General features: G+C 39.3%; 3 protein-coding genes across 3 annotated transcripts; 1 reads left to right on the top strand and 2 right to left on the bottom strand.

Annotated features, from left to right (window-relative positions):
• Positions 1-1,764: 1,764 nt before the first annotated feature.
• Positions 1,765-6,128, top strand: LOC120461276 (kelch-like protein 33). The gene is made up of 5 exons (XM_089124431.1): positions 1,765-1,872; positions 2,881-3,652; positions 3,768-4,707; positions 4,796-4,966; positions 5,500-6,128. The coding sequence occupies exons 1-5, from the start codon at positions 1,780-1,782 to the stop codon at positions 6,020-6,022; spliced, it is 2,499 nt and encodes an 832-aa protein (XP_088980557.1). The 5' UTR covers positions 1,765-1,779; the 3' UTR covers positions 6,023-6,128.
• Positions 6,129-8,296: 2,168 nt separating this feature from the next.
• Positions 8,297-10,615, bottom strand: cbln11 (cerebellin 11). Its single transcript, XM_039649409.2, has 3 exons — positions 10,361-10,615; positions 10,094-10,228; positions 8,297-9,943 (listed from the first exon to the last, which is right to left on the bottom strand). Exons 1-3 carry the CDS (start codon positions 10,566-10,568, stop codon positions 9,645-9,647), a joined length of 642 nt encoding a protein of 213 aa, XP_039505343.1. The 5' UTR covers positions 10,569-10,615; the 3' UTR covers positions 8,297-9,644.
• Positions 10,616-14,246: 3,631 nt separating this feature from the next.
• On the bottom strand, positions 14,247-20,234 carry LOC120461212 (kelch-like protein 33). The gene is made up of 4 exons (XM_039649368.2): positions 19,393-20,234; positions 17,125-18,070; positions 15,290-15,460; positions 14,247-14,992 (listed from the first exon to the last, which is right to left on the bottom strand). Exons 1-4 carry the CDS (start codon positions 20,117-20,119, stop codon positions 14,473-14,475), a joined length of 2,364 nt encoding a protein of 787 aa, XP_039505302.2. The 5' UTR covers positions 20,120-20,234; the 3' UTR covers positions 14,247-14,472.
• Positions 20,235-21,813: the final 1,579 nt, after the last annotated feature.

Below are 21,813 nucleotides of genomic sequence, written 5' to 3'. Positions count from 1 at the left end.
CCAAGGCTGACAGTGACATTTGCTCCTCGAGTTTCCATCTGCTGTCTCGCGCATTCACGATTTCCTTACATGGACAGACAAAAGAGATGGAGAAGCCTTGTGATCCGGACTATGTGTGTGTGAGTGTGAATTAGAAGAATGTAGCCAGGCTATATTATAGCAGTATACATTATTATTATCATTATTAGTGTTGTTAATGCAGAAATGCTAAATCTAAATAAAAAACAACAACAAATCTATAAATTGTTTTAAAGTTGTAGTTAAAGCATTTTTTAAAAGAAAAATATTAACCTTCAAGTCTATTAATTGCTTGTTTACACCTGACTTTAGCTCCTTGACCCAGATAGCATTCCCAGGCTGTAGAGGAGAAACATGATTCTGCTGACTCGATCACGATCTAAGCCATCACATGCTCCCAGAATCTTCTCCAAAGTTTCCTATGGCCCAGAATAGGGGGCAGAGGTGTCCTTATGGTTAGGGTTAAACTGGTAACCCAAAGATTGCTGGTTTGTTTCTTAAAAGGGTTAGTTCACCCAAAAATGATCATGATGTCATTAATGAGCTCGTTAGACCTCCGTTCAGCTCCAGAACACAGTTTAAGATATTTTAGATTCAGTCCGAGAGTTTTCTGTATGTATGTACGGTATACTGTCCTTGTCCAGAAAGGAAATAAAGACATCATCAAAGTAGTCCATGTGACATCAGTGGGTTAGTTACAATGTTTTGACGCATCGAAAAAACATTTTGATCCAAAAATAACAAAAACTACAATTTTTATCTGTATCTGGTGCGTCTGTGTATTTGGACCAAATATAAAGCAAAAAACATCAGTTTAAAATGGTAAAAAAGACAATGAAGGACAACACTTTTTTTTTTTTTACCATTAAACATGTTCCAATTCATGTCACATAATATAACTGAGTCAGAACACCGCAGTCACATAGTGTTCTCCCGCAGGCTAGGTCACAGAGTTGCTCTTTTATAATCATCCCAGTGCAGTATTTAGTTGCGGAAAGGATCAGCCCAAAAGGTAATTTATTTGTAGATATATTGGATGTAATGTGACTGAGAACTGCATATTAAGAACACAATAAAGCAAGCTTAACTTTTATTAAACTATTATTTTAGATTTGGAAGACATTCTTTGCCATGATGTTCTTTAAAGTTGACACACAATGGTGTTTACAACCTGTTATCAAATCGAGTGGTACATCTGAAAAGTAAGAGGAATTGGGGACATTATCTGAAAAGGAATGGAGAAACGTGTGATTGCATTAGATGGCTTGTGATGAGATCTTCTTAAATGCTAGTGGTAAAAATAGCATTATGATGATAACAGTGTGAGCTCTTGAGACACAGATCTTTTTGCATACCTTGCAACAGCATACGATCCCACATCAACAGAGGGATTCAAGAGAAGTTAAGCAACAGATTTGATGCAACTTATCCTGTTCTTTTTTTTCTCTTTTTTCTCTTTTTTTTAAGGTGCAAGGATATTTTTGGCTTTTTGACACAATGGCAATGGATCTCTGTCTTCAGAGAAAGTGGAGAAGTTCATGGAGAACAGACAGAGAGGATGAGAACACGAATTTTGGAAATAGATGGATGGATGTGAGTGAAGAACAGGAAGACCCTGAGAATCCAGTTGCGGAACATGAGCGGTCGGAAGACGAGGAGCGGAAAGTGCAAGCGTATGAAAGTGAGGAGGCTGTTGATGACTGTGATTGACGTAGTTTTAATTTTCCTTTTATGCATGCAAACGGAGACAGTGACGTTGTTATGTGTACAAACAATGATAAGGCAGGCGATGAAGAGTATGCCAATAAATATTACAACGACTGTAATATAGAGAATGCTGATAAATACGACAAAAAATAAAATAAATAAAAATAATGATAAAGAATAGCTTGTTTTCAGTCACGTGATTATGATGACGCGTGGAATTCAGATGGAGGGCAGGGAGTGAAGAGCGCAATGGACGAGATGGAGGAAAGTCCGTACTGTACTACTTTACACGCTTTTACAAGAGAAAGATATAAACAAAAAATCAAACATATGTTGGACGTGATCCTTACGTTATGAAGAAGAGCAATTTTGCAACCGAATTGAAATATATTTTCCCGCCCTCGAGGCGGTAGATATCAGCAAATACCTCGTCTTACAGAAATACTTTGACTTTACAAAGTTCGGAAACGTTACACGTTACACAAACAGTCACTTAAATTGTATTAACTCACTTTTGACGAAGTAATCACTAACGTTACACACACAGGTGTTTTCCCATTCGGCTCCTCCCGAGCCGTTTATCGATCATTTTCTTGCATTTCCCCCCTTATGAACAACAACTTAACGATAAAAACTCCTTGTGGTTTGATCAATTCAAGTAACCATAAATGACTCAAAACACAGGCATTTTGAGTTTGTTATAGTGATTTCTAAATACAGCAAATCACTTCCTGCCCTCCATTTGTATTTCGCGCCATGGCAACGCAGTGGTTTGACGTCATATGAAAACAAGCTATATAGTAACAGTTACCGTCTTAGTTCTACAAATGGTCTTAGTTCTAAACTAGGCGCTCTAGCAACAGACGTTAGAGGCTGTAGTCTTTAGCCTCCTTGTTAGAGTGCCTGACTCTCATGCCGGAGACGCGGGTTCGAGGCCCGCTCGGAGTGGGTCGAGTGGGACCCGAGTGTAGGGGTTACATTGGTGCCATGACCCGGATGAGAGTGAGGTTTAAGGGGGTGAGTGTAACGGAGGCCAGCTAGTAGTTGCTGTGCGAGTAAACCTCACTCCCCTGATCTCAATAGGCGCTCTAGCAACAGACGCTAGAGGCTGCAGTCTGGAGTGCCTGACTCTCATGCCCGAGACCCGGGTTCGAGGCCCGCTCGGAGCGGGTCGAGTGGGACCCGGGTGTAGGGGTTACACATATTGACAAAGGCACTGATAAAGCTCACGGTAAAAATGATGATGACGATGATGGTAACTCTTTTGCAGCTGCCTCCGTCAGCACCGATGACATTGGAGATTCTGAAAAATACTCAACTTTTAGAGGTTTAACATTTAGAGACGGAGAGCACCAGATGACAGACTCGTCAGATGAATATGATGGACATTGCAGTTTTGAAGATTGTGACGATTGCGACATGAAGCTATACTCCGATCCAGCGAACCCATGTGCGATCTTCGAGGCTCTGGAGAACATGATGTTGAATTCTGTCCTCAACGACTTGACCATCTGTACTGAGGACGGACATCAACTCCAGGTGCATTCTATTGTCCTGGCTGCGGTCAGCAACCTTATTCAGAAGAGGCTCAGACAGAAGCCCAGACAAGAACGGATTATCACATTGCGTTTGGGGCCTGAGGTTCATGGTTCGGGGTTGGCAGCAGTGGTGGCGTTTGCCTATACGGGGAACATCAGCATTCTGAACAAAGCACATATGGAGTTGGTCAGGACTGCAGCTGTTAGCCTGGATGCTCCAAGAGTTCTGGAGATCTGCACAGAGGAGGAACAAAGAGAACAGGGCGAGTCAATCGGGAAGAAAGCTGCTGAGGAACATATGAATGATAGTCTACAACATATCAGACAGCTGTGGACACAGAGAGTGGGATGTGATGTGGAGCTTGAAGCTGAGGGAAGAGTGTTTCATGGTAAGACATTTGTTTATTATGACAAAGGTTTAAGTTTCCTATGCATGATGCCTTCATGTTGTAGACATTTGCGATTCTGCTCATACACTTGTATTTATTTCCCACCCCCATGAAGCTCACCGGGTGCTCCTGGTTGCCAGCAGTGACTACTTCAGAGGCATGTTTACCAGCGGTATGAAGGAGAGCAGGCAGAAATTGGTGTCTCTGCAGTTAGTCAGGGCTGCCAAGTTTGAGGCCCTCCTCCACTACAGTTACAGCGGGGCTCTTGCTCTCGGATGGGGCTGCGTGTTTGATCTTACCTGTACATCTCTTCAATTACAGTTTCACACTGCCTACTCACTATGCCTAAACTTCCTGGAAAAAGAAATAGATGCTTACAGCTGCCTGGACGTCGTATCTTTCGCAGAGGCCTATGGGATGTCTGACCTTCTTGCACTTGCCAACAACTTTGTCTTGAAGCACTTTCAAGACGTATCCATCACTCCGAAGTTCCACGATCTTCCTGTAGAACAATTTATGAAATACCTTCAAAGTGACTCCCTCAACGTTCTCTCTGAGTTGCCTGTGTTCAAAGCAGTCATGTCTTGGATCGAAGCCTGTCCCAATCAACGGCTGAAACTCGCCACGGAGTTGATGGGGACCATCCGCTTTCCTCTCATGACCTTTAAGGAGTTCAATGAAGTCATGTCTGTAACATCTCTGCCTAGAATTGGTGCCAAACATGTCTATAAGTCTTTCTTTCAGGAGTTCTTCTCCAGTTCCTCAGATGTCCAGTCAAATATCAGGGTCTACATGCCTAAAGACACTATAGTCATTGTTGGGGGTGAGAAGATGACTGATGATTGTGACAAACATACACCCTGCAGGGAAATGTGGTTCAGCAATTCTTTGCAGAACCATGTCGGATTGGTGAAGAAAGTAGAGTGGAAAATGCTGGGAACTTTACCCAAGAAACCAAGATTCAATCATGGAGTTGGGGCGATAAAGGGGAAGCTTTACGTAGTTGGTGGAAGGCATTATTATGGCACAGCTGATACAATGAAATGCACCTACATGTAAGACCAAATATGAGGCTTTTTCTGTCTGACCTTGTTCAAGTTTACCCCCTCATGCTATGGACTACTTGTTCGATCTCTGATCTAGGTATGATCCCATCCAAAACTCCTGGCAAAGGTTGGCTGATATGCATGAGAGAAGAGGCAGCTTCACTCTAGTGGTCCTGAATGATAAACTATATGCTATTGGTGGAGAGAGATACTCGGGGGTCAACATGGAGAGTGTAGAGGTCTACTGCCCCAACACAAATTCTTGGAGGTTAGTGCAGTGAATAAATAGCACACACAACATCAGCTGTTGTTCTTGAAACGTAATCACAGACCAAACACAACTGCAAACCCATATCCTAACCCATATCTGAATGTTGTTCAAGACCGAAACCCCAGATAATACCCTTACCTTAATATTTGATTTGTTTACGGATAAGGGTAGGCGCCATATTTAACTTTGACCAAGTTTGAGATGTGATGGTCTATTTTTCCAGAGGTTTGTGTCATCAGGAATTGACTGACAGCCAGGTCAATAACATTACTTATATGTCTTGTATGTATTCTGTGTCTATCCCCCAATGTCCTCATTAAGCGTTTTCCATGATCATTACGATGTTCAATGTAATTCTGAATCATTTCATACTTTACTAAATAACTTTATTCAGAGTAAGAGTTAGGTTGATTTCAGTATCACAACATATCGCAAATGTGTAGCAAAAGTAAAATTCTTTCTAATACATTTGTTGTAATAGTGAGTGATGTAAACCTGGCCCTTATCTTCTTAATTCTATACTTCTCCAGTTTTGTCCGCCCATTAGACCAAGCTCTATGTCTTCACGCAGCCAGTGTATGGAATGGCTTAATCTTCCTATCCGGAGGCTTAAACAGCCAGTACCATTGCCAGTCGTCCATGATCCTTTACCACCCAGAACGAGGATCCACTTACCTGGCTGAGATGGGAAATGACAGAGCACTGCACTGCATGGAGACACTTGGTGACCAACTGTACGTGTTTGGTGGGGTTTCAAGCGAAACTGATGGCCATCTGGTAAATCAATTAGGCTGTGAGGTCTATGACCCTGTGGCCAACTCCTGGAGTGCCATTATGCCATTCCCAGTGCCTCATGTTGGGTCAGCATCAGCTGTCTTAGAGGGGAAGGTCTACGTAATTGGAGGCTACTGCCATGATAGCTACAAGGATGTCAAATTTGTGCACCGCTATGATCCTGCAACAGCACAATGGGAGAACATGAGCACGACACCAGGCCAGAACTCATACACGGCGGCCTGTGTGCTTCCCATACCTATTCACCTTAGAAAGTAAGAGGAGGATATCCTGACTACAACACAATTGTCAACCACACAATATATATTGTTTTAGCATCAATATCGCGATGTGCGCATCCAACAAACAACAAAACAGAACATTACTTTTGTAGCTTTAACATAAATTGAATTAATTATATTAATTATATTTAATTTAAACAGTGAAGACTATGCAGTGTTATTTTACATTTTATTATTCAATTTATGTACCTAAAGACGGTTAGAGTAACCCAAAAAAACCATAAATCATTGCTTATTTTTAATTTGTATCTTTGCTCTATTATATTTTTCTATGCTTGTAATTTGTTTATTATTTTCTATGCAGATGCACTCCCCTACACAATCAACCAACCCAATTATCCTTGGATGATTAATTATTTACAAATAGAGCTATTAAAATCATCTGGTGACATTTTTTCATATTGCAATATTTATCGCGGAAAAACTAAAAAAATGTCGCCCAGCCCTACAATACACACAGCAAGGCAATGGTTTCAGTATTAACTCTTTCCCGCCCTCCCCCGAATTTTCCATAATTTATAAGACAACGCTTCAAGTTGAAACATTTTGAACAGAAACGCTTATTTGAAAATAACATTAACCAGTTAATAACGTCATTTTATCGTTCTTTTTAAGATTTGAATTCTACGGAGGCGTATTGCATTCACATGAAGAAAAAAAATCTACTCTGTTTTTCTGAATTAATGAGTTAATTTTTCATGAGAAAAAAAAATTGCTCTGTTTTTCTGAATTAATGAGTTAATTTTTCATGAGAAAATTTTTTTTCTCTGTTTTTCTGAATTGATGAGTTAATTTTTCATGAGAAAATTTTTTTTTTGCTCTTTTTTTCTGAATTCACGAGTTAATTTTTCATGAGAAAAAAGTTTTTCTCTGTTTTTCTGAATTAATGAGTTAATTTTTCATGAGAAAATATTTTTTCTCTGTTTTTCTGAATTAATAAGTTAATTTTTCGTGAGAAAAAAAGTTTTTGCTCTGTTTTTTTCTGAATTAACTCGTTAATTCAGAAAAACAGAGCAAAAAAATTCCATGAAAAATTAACTCGTTAATTCAGAAAAACAGAGCAAAAAATATTTTCTCACGAAAAATTAACTCATTAATTCAGAAAAACAGAGAAAAAATATTTTCTCATGAAAAATTAACTCATTAATTCAGAAAAACAGAGAAAAACTTTTTTCTCATGAAAAATTAACTCGTTAATTCAGAAAAACAGAGCAAAAAAAATTTTTTCTCATGAAAAATTAACTCATTAATTCAGAAAAACAGAGCAAAAAAAAAAAATTCCATGAAAAATTAACTCGTTAATTCAGAAAAACAGAGCAAAAACTTTTTTCTCATGAAAAATTAACTCATTAATTCAGAAAAACAGAGCAAATTTTTTTTTCTCATGAAAAATTAACTCGTTAATTCAGAAAAACAGAGTAGATTTTTTTTTTCTTCAAGTGAATGCAATACGCCTCCGTAGAATTCAGCAGTCAACCAATCATGAATTCAAATTGTAGCAAATCTGACTTTGACGCATGATCCGACGTGAGTGAAATACCTGCATTCAATTGTCAAAATCCTCCTCTGTAAGTCGCAAGGCAGTGTGCTGGCATTAGCTGTTGGAACGCAGGAGTTTATCCAAGGATATATTACCATATCAGGTTATATACAGCATGGTGTGTTTAGAAACTACCGAAATTGCAGGTTACTAGAGAACAGTTTTTACCGTTGTTTAATATATTTGGGAAAAAGCATGTGTTATAAAAGAGAAGTGTTATGCACAAGCTGTGTGGGCTATGACTAGATTTCCGCTCTGCAAAAATTAAATTTTGAACTTTATTTTGAATAAAGAAAATGTGGTATTGATTAAAATAACCAGTTCTTGATTTACCCTTGCACTGGAAACAAGATGTGTGCAAGACTTAATTCAGGATTGAGGCGGGTGGAGCTACTGTCCATCGAGTTACGAGGTTTAGTCACAAGCTCTGGTATAAAATGTAGGCAATTCATTTGTTTTATTAACCAGTATTTTTTTTCCTAATTAAACCGTTTTCAGAACGACACTGTTTAAGAAAGAACGCATAAACTGTTAAAATATTATTGATATGTTAAAATACTGATTCTGCTCGGAGTGAACCGATTGTATTTTTTTTAAGCCCTGGATAATGCATTGCTTATACATGTTGTAGTCTTTAAAAACACACAATGTTCTCAGCTTTAGCCAGTTCGCTTCTAGAATAAGCAAAAATAAAAGAAAAATACTTCTTCCTACTGTGTGCATTCAGTTTATTAAGAAGTTTACTCGATATTGTGATATATTACAGTACAATTCAGTATACCGACTTAAATCAAAATCTCAGTGTTTGTTGAGAAGGGATGTCAAAAAAATATTTCTTATTGGATGACAAAGAAAACTTGGCTTAAATAAGCAACATGGCGTGACAAGTGGCGTGTATGTTTACGCAAAAGTTATCTCTACGCATTTTGAGCTATTCGCGTGTATCCGCTGTATGTCTACGCCATTAATGTCCGAGTGATTCCGCGTGTCTGTACACGCCGTCAAATGTCAGAGCGAAACAAAGCAAATGTAGTTCTACATCTGGGGAGCGATATTTTTTTTCCTAGGATGGTAGGGGAAGACTATTAACCCCAGTGACGGGTAGGTTTAGGGACAGGGTTGAGGTAAGTCATATATTTATATAACGTTAAGTCAACGGCATTCATAAACACGCTGAAAAGCGATTATGCATGTTGATAGCGCGCCAAAAATGGAAATACGAATTGGCGTGTCATACACACGCTACTTCATGAGATCAGTCTGAAATAAGTGTGTTACATTCAACATATTCGCTCAGAACAGTGTGAGTGGCTGACGTTCTCTGTCTCTTTTGGACAGCGGTGGGACTCCGAATACTCGGGATGCGAGAGTCTACAGGTGAGCAGCTCAGAACAGCATGAGGAGCTGACGTTCTCTGTTTCTTCAAGACACAGGTGGAACCCAGGATGCTCAGGATACAAGGGTCTGCAATCGAGCAGATCAGAACAGCCTGATTGGCTGACGTTCGATCAGAACAGCGTGAATGGCTGACGTCCTTTGGCGGTCTTTGAGGTCGATGACCTCGAGGCGGCGTGAGTAACTGGATTCCTCTCTTCGTACTATATATTCCGATTCAAACGTACGCTGAATGACATTCAAAACAGCGGTTTCTCTCACTCTCTCAGTACCGACTGACATAGGTATTAAGTTACGCCCTCATCGAAAGGCAGGACGGGGATATGCAGCTCAGTTGCATTTAAGGTGGTATACATCAAAACGGCTCATTTTTAAGCAGGCCCCAAAAATGACATTTTTAAATAGTTATAATAAATTAACTGTGGGGTATTTTGAGCTGAAACTTCACAAATACATTCTGGGGACACCCAAGACCAATATTACATCTTGTAAAAAGGGGCATAATAGGTGCCCTTTAAGAAATAGAGGAACACTTCTTTTTGTCTGTATATCGGAAATAGTAACCTGTTGAATTAAATTCATTCACATTGAAGAAACATGATACAATTTCAGGACTTTTAAACAGTTCTTTTTGACATATTGCTAAATAATTCACTTCATTAAATTATACAGAAGCAGAATCCTGAGGGTAAAGCAGGTAGCCTGTGAAAGTGGAATAGTTGTAACGTCGATCCACGAAGATCCAGCATCTGATCCACAGCTTCACGTGAACCTCCTCTCCAACATCCAGCTCCATCACGGCTCCATTGGACATTTGGTCGTTGCGCTCCCCAGAATTATATTCGTATGAAGACACAAATCGTGCTGTGCCTTTAAAGATGCTCAGACCCATATCATGGGCGGAAAACGCGGAGCCTGAGTACCTGAAGTAATACACACCTTTAACAGGTGCTGTGAAGACTCCTGCAGCAGATATTATAGTCACATTTTATTATATAGAAGAAAGCAGTGACCAAATCTGGAGCATTAAAAATACATAAGAGCAGAGCAAAGCAAGGATCTCGAGATTACAAAGTATTGAGTTTGTTTGTTTGTTACTGAATATGCAGTTACCTGTGACAGGGTTGTATGCATCACCAACGTTGGTTAGGACTTTATCGAAGATGAGTCTGGTCTCCATACTAAAAGGCCCCCGGTTTGTACTCTCTGTTGCCGACATGGACGCAGTGAATGCCACTTTTGGACTCTCTGTGTGTGGAGAAGAGTATTTCCACAAGGAAATGTAAGTAAATGCTTGTGTTCATGCTAAATGGTGATAACTGCAAAGTTAAAACAATGTCAAGATACTGTATCCAAACCCCCCAAAATTGGAGAATTTACCCTTAACCTGTTTCCGCAGGTCCTGAATCAAGATTTTCTGCTCCTCGAGTTCATTTTTAGCCGAGTTCAGATCCGTTCTCAGTCCATCAATGGAGGCTTGAAGCTCCTTCAGCTCAGAGAAGATATTCACCACAGGAGTAATAATATCCGCATCCTGTGGCACGCAGGAACTTATTATCGAGATGAAGAAGATCTGAAATAAAGCCATGATGACCGTTGGTCTGTTGCTAAAGAGATGAGTCGCTGTGCTTCTTATTTGTATAGAGCTGCCCTTGGTTAATGATTAAGAATTTGGAGTTTTTATATCGGTCATGAGATTTACGGCTTATCTCTGAGGAAAAAAACAGAAACGCAAGTACTCAGATTTGACTAGTCAATACAAAACTTTCTAGAATTGCACAAGTGAATTTCCATTATGTTGTAGGCTACAAACCACTCATATTGGTGTAAAAAATGTATACTGTGTAGGGGAAATCCTGAGATGGTAGCATGGGTGTTTTATTTACATTTTTAGATGTATGTTTTTTCTTAAAACCTTTCCTCCAGCTTTATCCTTCAAGTCTATCACCAGTCTAAATTATTGTTCTCTTTATTTTCTATTCAGCATAATCAACAAAATAAAAATCATTGCAATGCATTACCAAAATAGTAAATAAATCAATGATTCTGTTAAATTTTTAGCCAAAATATTTGTTTATTTCATCAGAATAAACTGCTCCTTGAAGACATTATGTAACCATGGTTCCCTGAGTAGGGGAACGAGACACTGCGTCTTCTATCATGCATGACAAAATAGAGAATCATGATAAAAAAGAGAACTACCGTAGCTTCCTACAAATGCATGTCTTTTAACATACAGTTCATATAAAATACATAAGGTCATGCATATTCTTATTTAGGCTATGTGAACGTCACATTAACGCTATATGTTTCATGTATGCTCACAATAAAAGCAATAAATATTTGTCATTTTGAGCCTGTAATGCACAAATTCAAAACATTTACTAAAAGTGTCATTGTGCATTTTTACTTTTGAGGCAGATTTTACAACAACATACACGCACCAAAACATTTAAATCAACCTATCAAGACCATGTTATATGAATACATAGATGGACAGAAGTTAAAATACTGGTCACAGGCCTCTGTTCAAGTAAAAGAGGTAGGTCTGCATAGCTTTTGTAAATACATGCTGTAGGCCTACTAAAACATTCAAGAGCAACATTTTACATTTCTATTGGATTTCAAATCACCTCTAGAAATAACACGACACAGAACTAGATCATTTATGGGAAAATGTAAAGTGGCAGTACTACCAAGATAAAGTATAGTGATTAGCTAATTCATAATCACAGAATTCATGATACATATGGTAATGTCATGGTACTTTGCGATACATTTACTGTTTTCGATTACTGTTAAGTATATCTTACCTTATCCTGCAGCACAGAGTCATTTACAGTACAAACACCACATACAGGCGGTGATCAACAGTAAAGTCTTCGCTGACAGAACATAAGAAACATTTGAAGATGTGGATTCGTCGGATCGTAGGTAAATATCCACCTTATCCACTGAGGATTTTCCCATCTAACAGGGAACGTTCCCAGAACATTCACTAACGTTCTTTAAAAGTTGTGTAAATGTTAGGACAAAACGTTATTAAAATATTGTTTTCGGAACGTTCATATAATGTTCTTGTAACGTTGAAAGAAAACGTTCTTAGAACAACGTTCTTGGAACGTCTTTATCACGTTATTTGTATTTGATGAACGTTCTCATTACGTTGATAAAAAACGTTCTTAGAACAACGTTATCGCAACGTCTTTATCACGTTATTTGTGTTTGATAAACGTTCTCATAACGTTCCAGCAACATTATGCTAACCTTAGGATAACGTTCTAACAACATTATGCTAACGTTCCAGAAACGTTCTGCAAACATTAAGACACCGTTCCAGCAACGTTAAGCAAACTGGACATTTCCACGTTTTTAGAACATTTTAAATTAACGTTCCCACAACCAAAATGGAACGTTAGAAAAACGTTCTCAGAACCTAACTTTGTTAGCTGGGTTTATTCTCACTGTTCCAAAGGATTAAAGCATTTGAACCATTTTGAGTGAGTACATTAAAATGAACTGCTGAACTTAGACATTCACGAAATGGAGTTTGTGGCAGGACTGACAGGACTGGAAAATGCAACACAGTCTCATGAAGATGCGTATCTATACCACGAGTGTCATTTCTCGTGGCATTTATACGGCAAAAGTGTTTTTTTCGTGTATATGGTACGCACTAAAAAACCCTGGGTTAGGTTTAGGGGGGAGGGGGGTGGTGAGTTCGTGCGTATTATACGCAAAAAAGTGCGTATCATATGTACGCGAAAATCACGCGCCATATACACGCAAAAACTGTTTTTGGCATACAAATGCCACGAGAAATTACATTCGTGCCATAGATACGAACTTTCATGAGATCGGGCTGGAAAATGGTGTCTTTTATAGTCGCCTTGACTAATTTGATTATTTTTTAGTTATTTTTGTTATGTATTGTGCATGTTATTTTATTATAGTACAGCTTTTTTAATGTTTTAATTTGTTTCTAGTTTCTGTTTACATTTTTTTTTTCAAGTTTTAGTATTTTTGATTGTTGATTTATTCGTTTTTCTTTTTGTAATGTCTGTATAGTTTTTCAGCTTTATGCAGCCTAATTTATTCAAAATTAGTTTTTTTATTGAAAAATAAAATGCATTTTATTCAAAATAAAATCGATTTTTCATATTTTATTTCAAGGAACAGAAATACTTTTTAATGGTTGTATAGCAATATGTCTAAATAAAAATAGTTCAAATATTTATGATTCAAATGAATTATAAAATGTCTTCATGCAAGGACTTTTATTTGACAATCAGACTTGCTGCTCATATGTACGGAAGCCCTGAACCGCAACCTAAAAAAAAAAAAAAAGAGTCAAAAAAAAAAAAAAGTCAAAAAAAAAAATCTGTAAAAAAAAAAAAATCTGTAAAAAAAAAAAAAAAAATCTAGAATTTCGAGATTAAAGTTGAAATGTTTTGAGATTAAAGTCGAAATGTTTCGAGAGTAAAGTCGAAATGTTTCGAGATTAAAGTCGAAATGTTTCGAGATTAAAGTCGAAATGTTTCGAGATTAAAGTGGTTATTAAATCTTAGGAAATCACAGGATCCGGCCAAATGATTGGATACAGAATGATGCACTTAAAATGTATCCAGAGCGTATTTACGTTGAAGAGGGAGACCGAACAGTTACTGTTGTGTTCTCGTCGACCCAGATAGTGTTGACTAGACGAGCACGAAAACACCTCAGAAACACTGACACTAGCACGTGTGACGTGTGTAGAATTTTGTTGAAAGCCCAGATAAAAGTAAAAAGCTACTATTTTGGGTTTATCCATGGTAGTTCGACTTCACACGCACACGCGCGCGCTCTGAGCCAGTGGACGTGCACTGTTATGAATGCACAATGTTTCGACTTTAATCTCGAAACATTTCGACTTTAATCTCGAAACATTTCGACTTTAATCTCAAAACATTCCGACTTTAATCTCGAAACATTCCGACTTTAATCTCGAAACATTCCGACTTTAATCTCGAAACATTCCGACTTTAATCTCGAAACATTTCGACTTTAATCTCGAAACATTCCGACTTTAATCTCGAAACATTCCGACTTTAATCTCGAAACATTCCGACTTTAATCTCGAAACATTCCGACTTTAATCTCGAAACATTCCGACTTTAATCTCGAAACATTCCGACTTTAATCTCGAAACATTCCGACTTTAATCTCGAAACATTTCGACTTTAATCTCGAAACATTTCGACTTTAATCTCGAAACATTTCGACTTTAATCTCGAAACATTTCGACTTTAATCTCGAAACATTTCGACTTTAATCTCGAAATGCTAGATTTTTTTTTTTTTTTACAGATTTTTTTTTTTTTTACAGATTTTTTTTTTTTTACTGATTTTTTTTTTTTTTTAGGTTGCGGTTCAGGGCTTCCGTACATATGTCTTCATTTGAGAGAAAATTCGCCCTACAAGGCAGCTCCCTAAATAAAGCAACACACGTTTTTCTCATTTCCTGATGTGCTCAGGTAGATGAAGGAGGCACGCGCACACGTCAGTGACGGGACCAGGGATCTTTCCCATGCTGTCCCATCTCTGAGTCACAGGGTCATAGCGGTCAGTGCGTCTCGCCTCTGTATAGTCCTCCCGGCAATAACCCCCGAGAATATACAGCCTCTCCTCCAGGACAGCAGAGGCCGCGCCGACGTGGGGAACGGGGAGAGGAGTGAACACCGTCCAGGTGTCGTGTACCGGGTCGTACATCTCGCAGACCAGCTGGTTGGTGTAGTACGTATTAAGGTTGCAGACCCCGCCAGCCACATAGAAATGGTTCCTCATGCTCTCCATGCAGTGCTGGGCCCGGTCGTGGGTCATGTCAGCGAGGTATGTGGTTCCTCTCACCGGGTGGTAGAGGAACATCGACAGCAGGCATTGGTACTTGCAGTTGAAGCCTCCAGAGATGAAGATTTCACCTCCCCAGACGACGGCAGCGTGACCGCTTAAGGCTTGGTCCAAAGGATGGGTGAAGCTGTACCACAGAACAGAAAAGGATATTGACTCATTTGTGCCTATGTTTTATTTCCCCCGATTAATTGTAATAGAGAAAAGCCTGAGACAAAGCTGAAAATAAGCAATGCCATTTGACTTTGGACTGGAAAATCAAATGATTGTCCAAAGATTCTCCATATGTTGTGCTCCTGAGAGCCACTAGGTGTCAGTCAGTTCATTCATTCTGTGCATGCATTTTTATTTTCACAATAACAGTTAATCATTACTAATCTTGATTTAGCTTGCTCTTTTATCCTGTTTTCAGTTGTTCTCCTACCTCCAGGAATCTGTTTCCAGTGAGTATTTTTCCACGCTGTCGAGATTTGTGTGGATGTCTTTGTCTCCTCCGACAGCATACAGGGCGTCTCCACTCACCACCAGCGTAAAGTTACTCCTTAGTTCCAGGAGGTCAGCCAGCCTTTTCCAATGGTCTCGCATAGGGTCGTACCTGTTGATGCAGACCAAAAAGTGAGAACAGGTGAAATTAAAGTGAACAAATACAGCATACATTATTTATATAGCACATTAAATAGCAACGTTGTTGCCCAAAGTGGTTCACAGTTAACTAAAAACAGTAAGACATTCATGTATATAGACACATATGAAGGTAAGACCACATGCTCTTGGACCCCTCACATTACAGTATAGTTAGGTCAGTGTAGAAAGGATTCAAATAGTGAAAACTGAAAGAGAGAACATTATATCTACAATGTACAATGCACTTAAAGCTGCAGTCCGCAGTTAAAAATGATCCAAAATACATATTTGAGAAAATACATAACCAGCCCGTGTTCAAAACCCAGACAGCAAACTGACATTGAATCAACGTGGAAACGACGTCTCTCATGACATTGAAACAACGTTGATTTTGCTCATCGAATTAACGTTGAACCAACGTCAGACGCGGAATTCTTCAAAGCTAAATGAAAATCGAAAATTGGTTTGCTTTCATAACGTTGAAACAACGCGTTGATTTCAAGTTGATTTTCCGTTAGTTTTGAAAGATTGACGCGTCTGACGTTGGTTCAACGTTAATTCGATGAGCAAAACAATGTCAGATCAACGTTGTTTCGATGTCATATTTCCACGTTGATTCAATGTCAGTTTGCTATCTGGGAACTCTCTGCTTGCCGTAGCTCGATTCAGAGCGGTAAGCTTGTAATAATGCTTTTAATTGAAGTGGTGGATTTACGCGGGAGATTCAAGTATGTCTTTGCGTCATGACGTCACATCTGTACACTCACATTTGCACACATTAAGAAGAGTCTCAGCTAGTATACGCTATATTGCGCGTGAGGATGCTGGAGGTGGAGATTTATAGCCTTTCCATACAGCAAATTATATAATTCAACGTATCTATTTGATGGCGGATCCAGAAAGGTTCAGACGACGATCACCAGTGACGACAGAAAATACAGATTTCGTTCGGACTTCGGATTGAAAAACAGGAAAAAAGAGACTGCAACCGGCCTGTGCGAAAACTAATTTCGGAAGGACATTACATGTAGTCACGTATTAGTCATAACATTAACAATTTGAGAACAAAGTATAGTTTGCACGGTTTTGCGTGATATGATAACTTATAAGCGATTGTTAGATTTAATCAGCGCGATTTACTGCAATTTCAGAACCAGAACAAAAGTAGATGTTACCTACTCGTTCAGACATTTTCCGGTGAAAACTCTTATGTTGGTCATACTTTCAAAAATAATAATCTGTGATTGTGAATGCCATCCACACTGGTGGCGACTGACACACACACACACACACACTCTCCTCAAACACTGTGTTCATCCACGCTGTGCCGTGTCGAGGGTGTCGAAGCACAACTCACGTAAAGTTGATAATTCCACGAAAGACTGCAATTGCAGATTTCAAACAGAGATGGCGACAAAGAGGAAAAACGTCGGACTGCAGCTTTAACTAAAAGCTAGGTTAAAAAGATTAGTTGAAGACCTTAGTTAAAATATATTAGTTAAAATTGTTTTTAGTTGAAAACCTGCGATGCAATGCAAATTCTGTGTTTCACATGTTTTTAGGTATGGTATGATAAGTCAGGCCACATAATTGGACTTTGAATTTTGTGAGGTCTTCAAGCATGCATTACTTTACCTGTAAACCGATCTCATGACGTCATACTTTGTGTAAAAGTGGCATCCGCCAGCAACATACAGTTGACCATCATGGACCCCAACACCATGTCTAAATCTGGCCCGATCTGGCATTTCTCCCAGCATTCTCCACTCTATCTCCTTCACAAGGCCTATTCCACTTCTCAGAGAGTTAACAAACCAGAGCTGCCTGCTGGGAAGTCGTTGATCCATGTCTGGATTCAGCTGATCGCCTCCAACCAAAACCAGGGCGTCTTTGGGGTGACGCACACGTGGTTGCACACGGTCAGAGATGCCAATGCCAAACTCCTCTAGTGCCGATTTGTAGAGTTCAACCTCAAATTCTCCACTGCATTCCATGCGCAGGTTTACAGCGCGCACTTCTCGAAATTCTCGGAAGGTCATGAATGAAAAACGCACTGCTTGCATTAGCTCTTCGGCCTGCGGGAGCCGTTCATTGGGATCGGCCTCCACCCAAGTGACGACCGCTCGGAAAACAGCCAGCTCCGATGGAGTGGACAGCGCGTCGCATCGGAGGAACGCCAGAAGCTTCTCGGCCGGGAGGTCCCGAAACTTTGGGGTGGCAGATACTTCTTGGAAGTGTCTCAGGATAAAATCCTCAGCCAGCTCCATCAGCCCCGTCATCCCGTAAGCCTCTGCGAAAGACGCCACGTCCAGGCAGTTGAGGACATCCATTTCTTGCTCCAAGAACTCAAGGCAGAACGAGATGGCAGGCTGAATCTGAAGCTGGAGGGAGGTAGAGGCGAGGTCGAACACGCAGCCCCATCCGAGCATCAGGGTGCCGCTGTAGGCCCAGTTCAGGAGGGGCTCAAGCTCTCCGGCTCCGACTAACAGCAGAGACACGGACTCCTGCCGGCTCTCCTTCATACCGCTGGTAAACATGCCTCTGAAGTAGTCGCTGCTGGCTGCCAGTAGCACCCTGTGAGCTTCATTAGGGCAAAAGATCTAGTATTTTAAAGATGCTACTTTTTCTGTTCATGGACACTATTGAAATGTAATTTTATAATCATTTAAAATATTTAATTTGTCATTAACACAACTGTCATTTTGCCTTTGTACCTCTGTCCTTCACTATACGCTGATTTCACGCAGCCGTTATTTTGAAATCGAAAGTGAGGATCTGGTGGGATGTAAACCGGTGCCGCCTTTAAAGGGTAACTAAACCCCTGGTCAGAGCCTGACTCCACCCACTGGCAATATTTGAAAAATGCTGGAAAAGTGGGCAGAGCCCAGCAGAGGGGGGCGTGCACCTGAGACGCAACTCTTTGTATAGAACTTGCGTATGTCACCAACAACCGCTGTGTCATGTACCACCGCAAACATCCAATAGGAAAATTCAACTGCAGTAGCCACCGTTCAACCTGAAGAGGGCAGCACTAAGACATTTTTACACCATATATTGTAGAAATAGAACACTTTTTAAACAAATGCCAAAAAAGTTACTCGAATCAATGACTGGTATTAATAAAGATCCATTCTTACAGATCATTAACTAAAAAAAGTTGGTTTAGTGTTTAGTTACTCTTTAATCACAGGAGAGATTTACATTTATTCATTTAGACGCGTACAAAATTCTGACGCTTTTGTACAATTGTACAATTTTGAACAATTTTGTCGGAGTCGCATGCCTCTGGAGCAACTAGGGGTTAAGTGTCTTGCTCAGGGACACATTGGTGTCTCGCAGTGGATTCGAACCCGGGTCTCTCACACCAAAGGCATGTGTCTTAACCACTGCGCCACCACCCCATCCGTTGGTGTACTTATTATTGTGTTTAACGTACCATAGAAATGAGTTATTCTAAAAACGTACATACATTTCTTTCATACTTTAGACTATATAAAGTGACATTAATTTATATATATATATATAATTCAGAAAGCATTGTTGTTTATCTGTGCTTCCGGGGATCTTCTCACTTTCGATTTCAAAATGGCGGCTGCGTGAAATCACCACATTGAAGACTAGCTACTACTTGTTGTCTACAGCTGGATAATAGTCAAGACCAGCATCTGACAAAATGGAGAGACAAACAACTGTCATTTTATTCTGTTCAAATCAAAGTTTTTTAAAACTTTCAAAGCTAAAAAATGTACCAGGATTTCTATGTGAAAGGGGCTAATGAAGCAACCATATGGCAACATCCTGGTGACTCACGAGCAAGCATCACTCTTTCTTGCACAACTGGTTACGATTTGTGTGGGTCATCTAGTCATATTTAGGATGTTAAAATGTCTCAAGGTGTCTTACCTTGGAAAACCGTTCCTTCTGCAACCAGTTCGACATCACATCCCACTCTCTTGGCCCATAAGTCCTTCATGGACTGCAGGCCAACTTTCATCTGCTCCTCCGCTGAGATCTTTCTCAGTTTTTCTTCCCTGTTACCTCCATCTTCCTGGTCTTTGGAGATCTCCAGGACTCTAGGAGCTCCAAGACTACGAGCTGCAGTCTGAATCCGTGGCATGCCGTCTTTGTTCAGATTGCCGATGGCTCCAGTGTAGGCGAACTCCACCACTGCAGCCAAACCTGAACCATGAACCTCGGGACACAATCTCAGCGAGATCTCCTTCTCATCTCCATCCCTCTCCTGGAGCTTTTGCTGGATGAGGGAGCTCACCGCAGCCAAGACGAGCGAGTGAACATGGAAGCTCATCCCATCCTCGGTGCTCAGGATCAGATCCGTGAGGATGTTCTCCATCTTCATCTCCCATAGAGTCTGGAAGATCTCGCTTGAGTAACTTTGTCTATGATACCTTTGTAGAAGTTCATCTACTTCCATATTATCGCACTCGCTGTCCTTCACTGCCCTCTCTTTCATTCCTATCCTGCTGTCGTTGTAGGACATGATCCATTTTAGCTTCCTGTTTTCTTCCTCAAACTTCTCTCCACCTTCTTCTATCACCCTTTTCCTGCGCTCCTTCTCTCTTCTCCAGCGTTCATCCCATTCCCTGGGCAGATTTTTTCTTGTAATTTCCATGAAAAACAATACTTCTGCTTACTGCCGTTCTCTGTTTACAGGACTCATGTACGCTGTAATTCCCTGAAGTCAACAGCATGCTAATAATAGCTTGTGTCAGTAGATCTAATTTCAATAGACATGCCTCCTTTACAGAGGGGACACAATTATTTTACATTTATTAAGTCACAATTATTACGAAGACATTGTTCCAAGTTTTTTTTTAAGTATTGCATAATAATCTCAGGATTATCAGGAATAGATTAAAAGATATCTCAGTTCTTAAAAAGAAAGTTTTTTTTTTATCTTGTTCAACATAATAATTATGGTCTCTACACTTATTGTTTGAGACACTACAGGCAAAAACACTTTTTTTCATTGCTAAAAAAAAGCATGAAATTGAGAATTTGGGCTTTTCAGCATTTCATAGTGTTTCAAAAATCCAAAATACACTTAAGTGTATCTTTTTTTTTTTTTGTATTTTTGTTTGAGAGAAACTGTTCAGAGAGAAAGAGTCAAGCAGAAACACAGCAAACACGTTTCCAAAAGCTCAACCGGACCCGCATGTTTTACGTTATCATTTGCCACGTCAAAGGGATTTCAGAAAGAGTGAAAGGTTTGTCGAGTTGGAAGATTTGCACTGTTCGCTAACTGTGTTTTGTAAACCGTTTTAAAACTATATACATAACATTTTACTTTTACACATAGGCCAGTCACACCATTTGCAGATATTATCACATTTTACAGAATTGAGCGCAATAATACATTCTTGTTATGACTATAAAAGTAAGAGACATTTAAGCATTGAAAGATATATATCTGTTTTTTATAGCCACTTATTGAAACGGAGTATGCCAGATGTATTGAGTAAATAATTGGCCAAATAATTGGACAAATATAATAAAATCAACCATGCACTAAAATAAGTTTGTAGGTTATATATATGTTAGTAAGTTGATATGTTTGTTTTAATCATTTTTAAATCTCTTAAGTATTGCCAAATCAAATGTACATGTTTTCTCAAAGAGTTCATAAAAGTTTATGAAAAGTTTAAAAACATTACTTTTAGTGAGGATAATGCTGTTAATTCCATGTGATGATAATGAACAAAAACACAACTAACTTTAGAATAATCTTGTTCAGAATCAAACTTTAGGTTATGAAACATGGTTTGACCTTCCAGAAACGCCAATGCTGCATAATACCAGAAACCCAGCAGACTTTCGTGAACATTTTTCCTCTGTTTACCACAAGTAGACGTGCACTTTTTAGAAAGATGATTCTTATTTAGCACAGTCATGTTGTTTCTGTTTGGGGTGAAGTTCAGGAATGTCGATCATACTGTTGAAAAGCACATCAAATCAAACACAAAATAGCCATGTGACCGAAATGAACTGTATGTAATGTGACTATGTAAAAAAAAAGATGTGAGATCCACTAAATTAGCATTTAAACACCAGTAGTTTATTCGGATTTGTTTTATTCATTGAATAATTTATGAACATGTTCTGTAGATGCATCCTGTACATCAACACCTAATTTTTGTACTCTTCTTTGTAGTTGTTAACAGAGATGACATTTCAAGGCCCAAGGTCACTTACACAAGCCCACCCGAATGGGAATGTTCCCAATAAATGACCAAAAAAGCCACGGTATGAAGTTTTACTGTTCATAAAAACTTCTTTATGGCATGCAGTTCCATGAAACTTGTACAA

This window comes from Pimephales promelas, chromosome 1, assembly GCF_988280905.1.
Source record: "Pimephales promelas chromosome 1, fPimPro1.hap1.1, whole genome shotgun sequence".
Lineage (NCBI taxonomy): Eukaryota > Metazoa > Chordata > Actinopteri > Cypriniformes > Leuciscidae > Pimephales > Pimephales promelas.
Note: the sequence above shows the minus strand (reverse complement) of the source record. Positions and strands in the feature narration are given on the sequence as shown.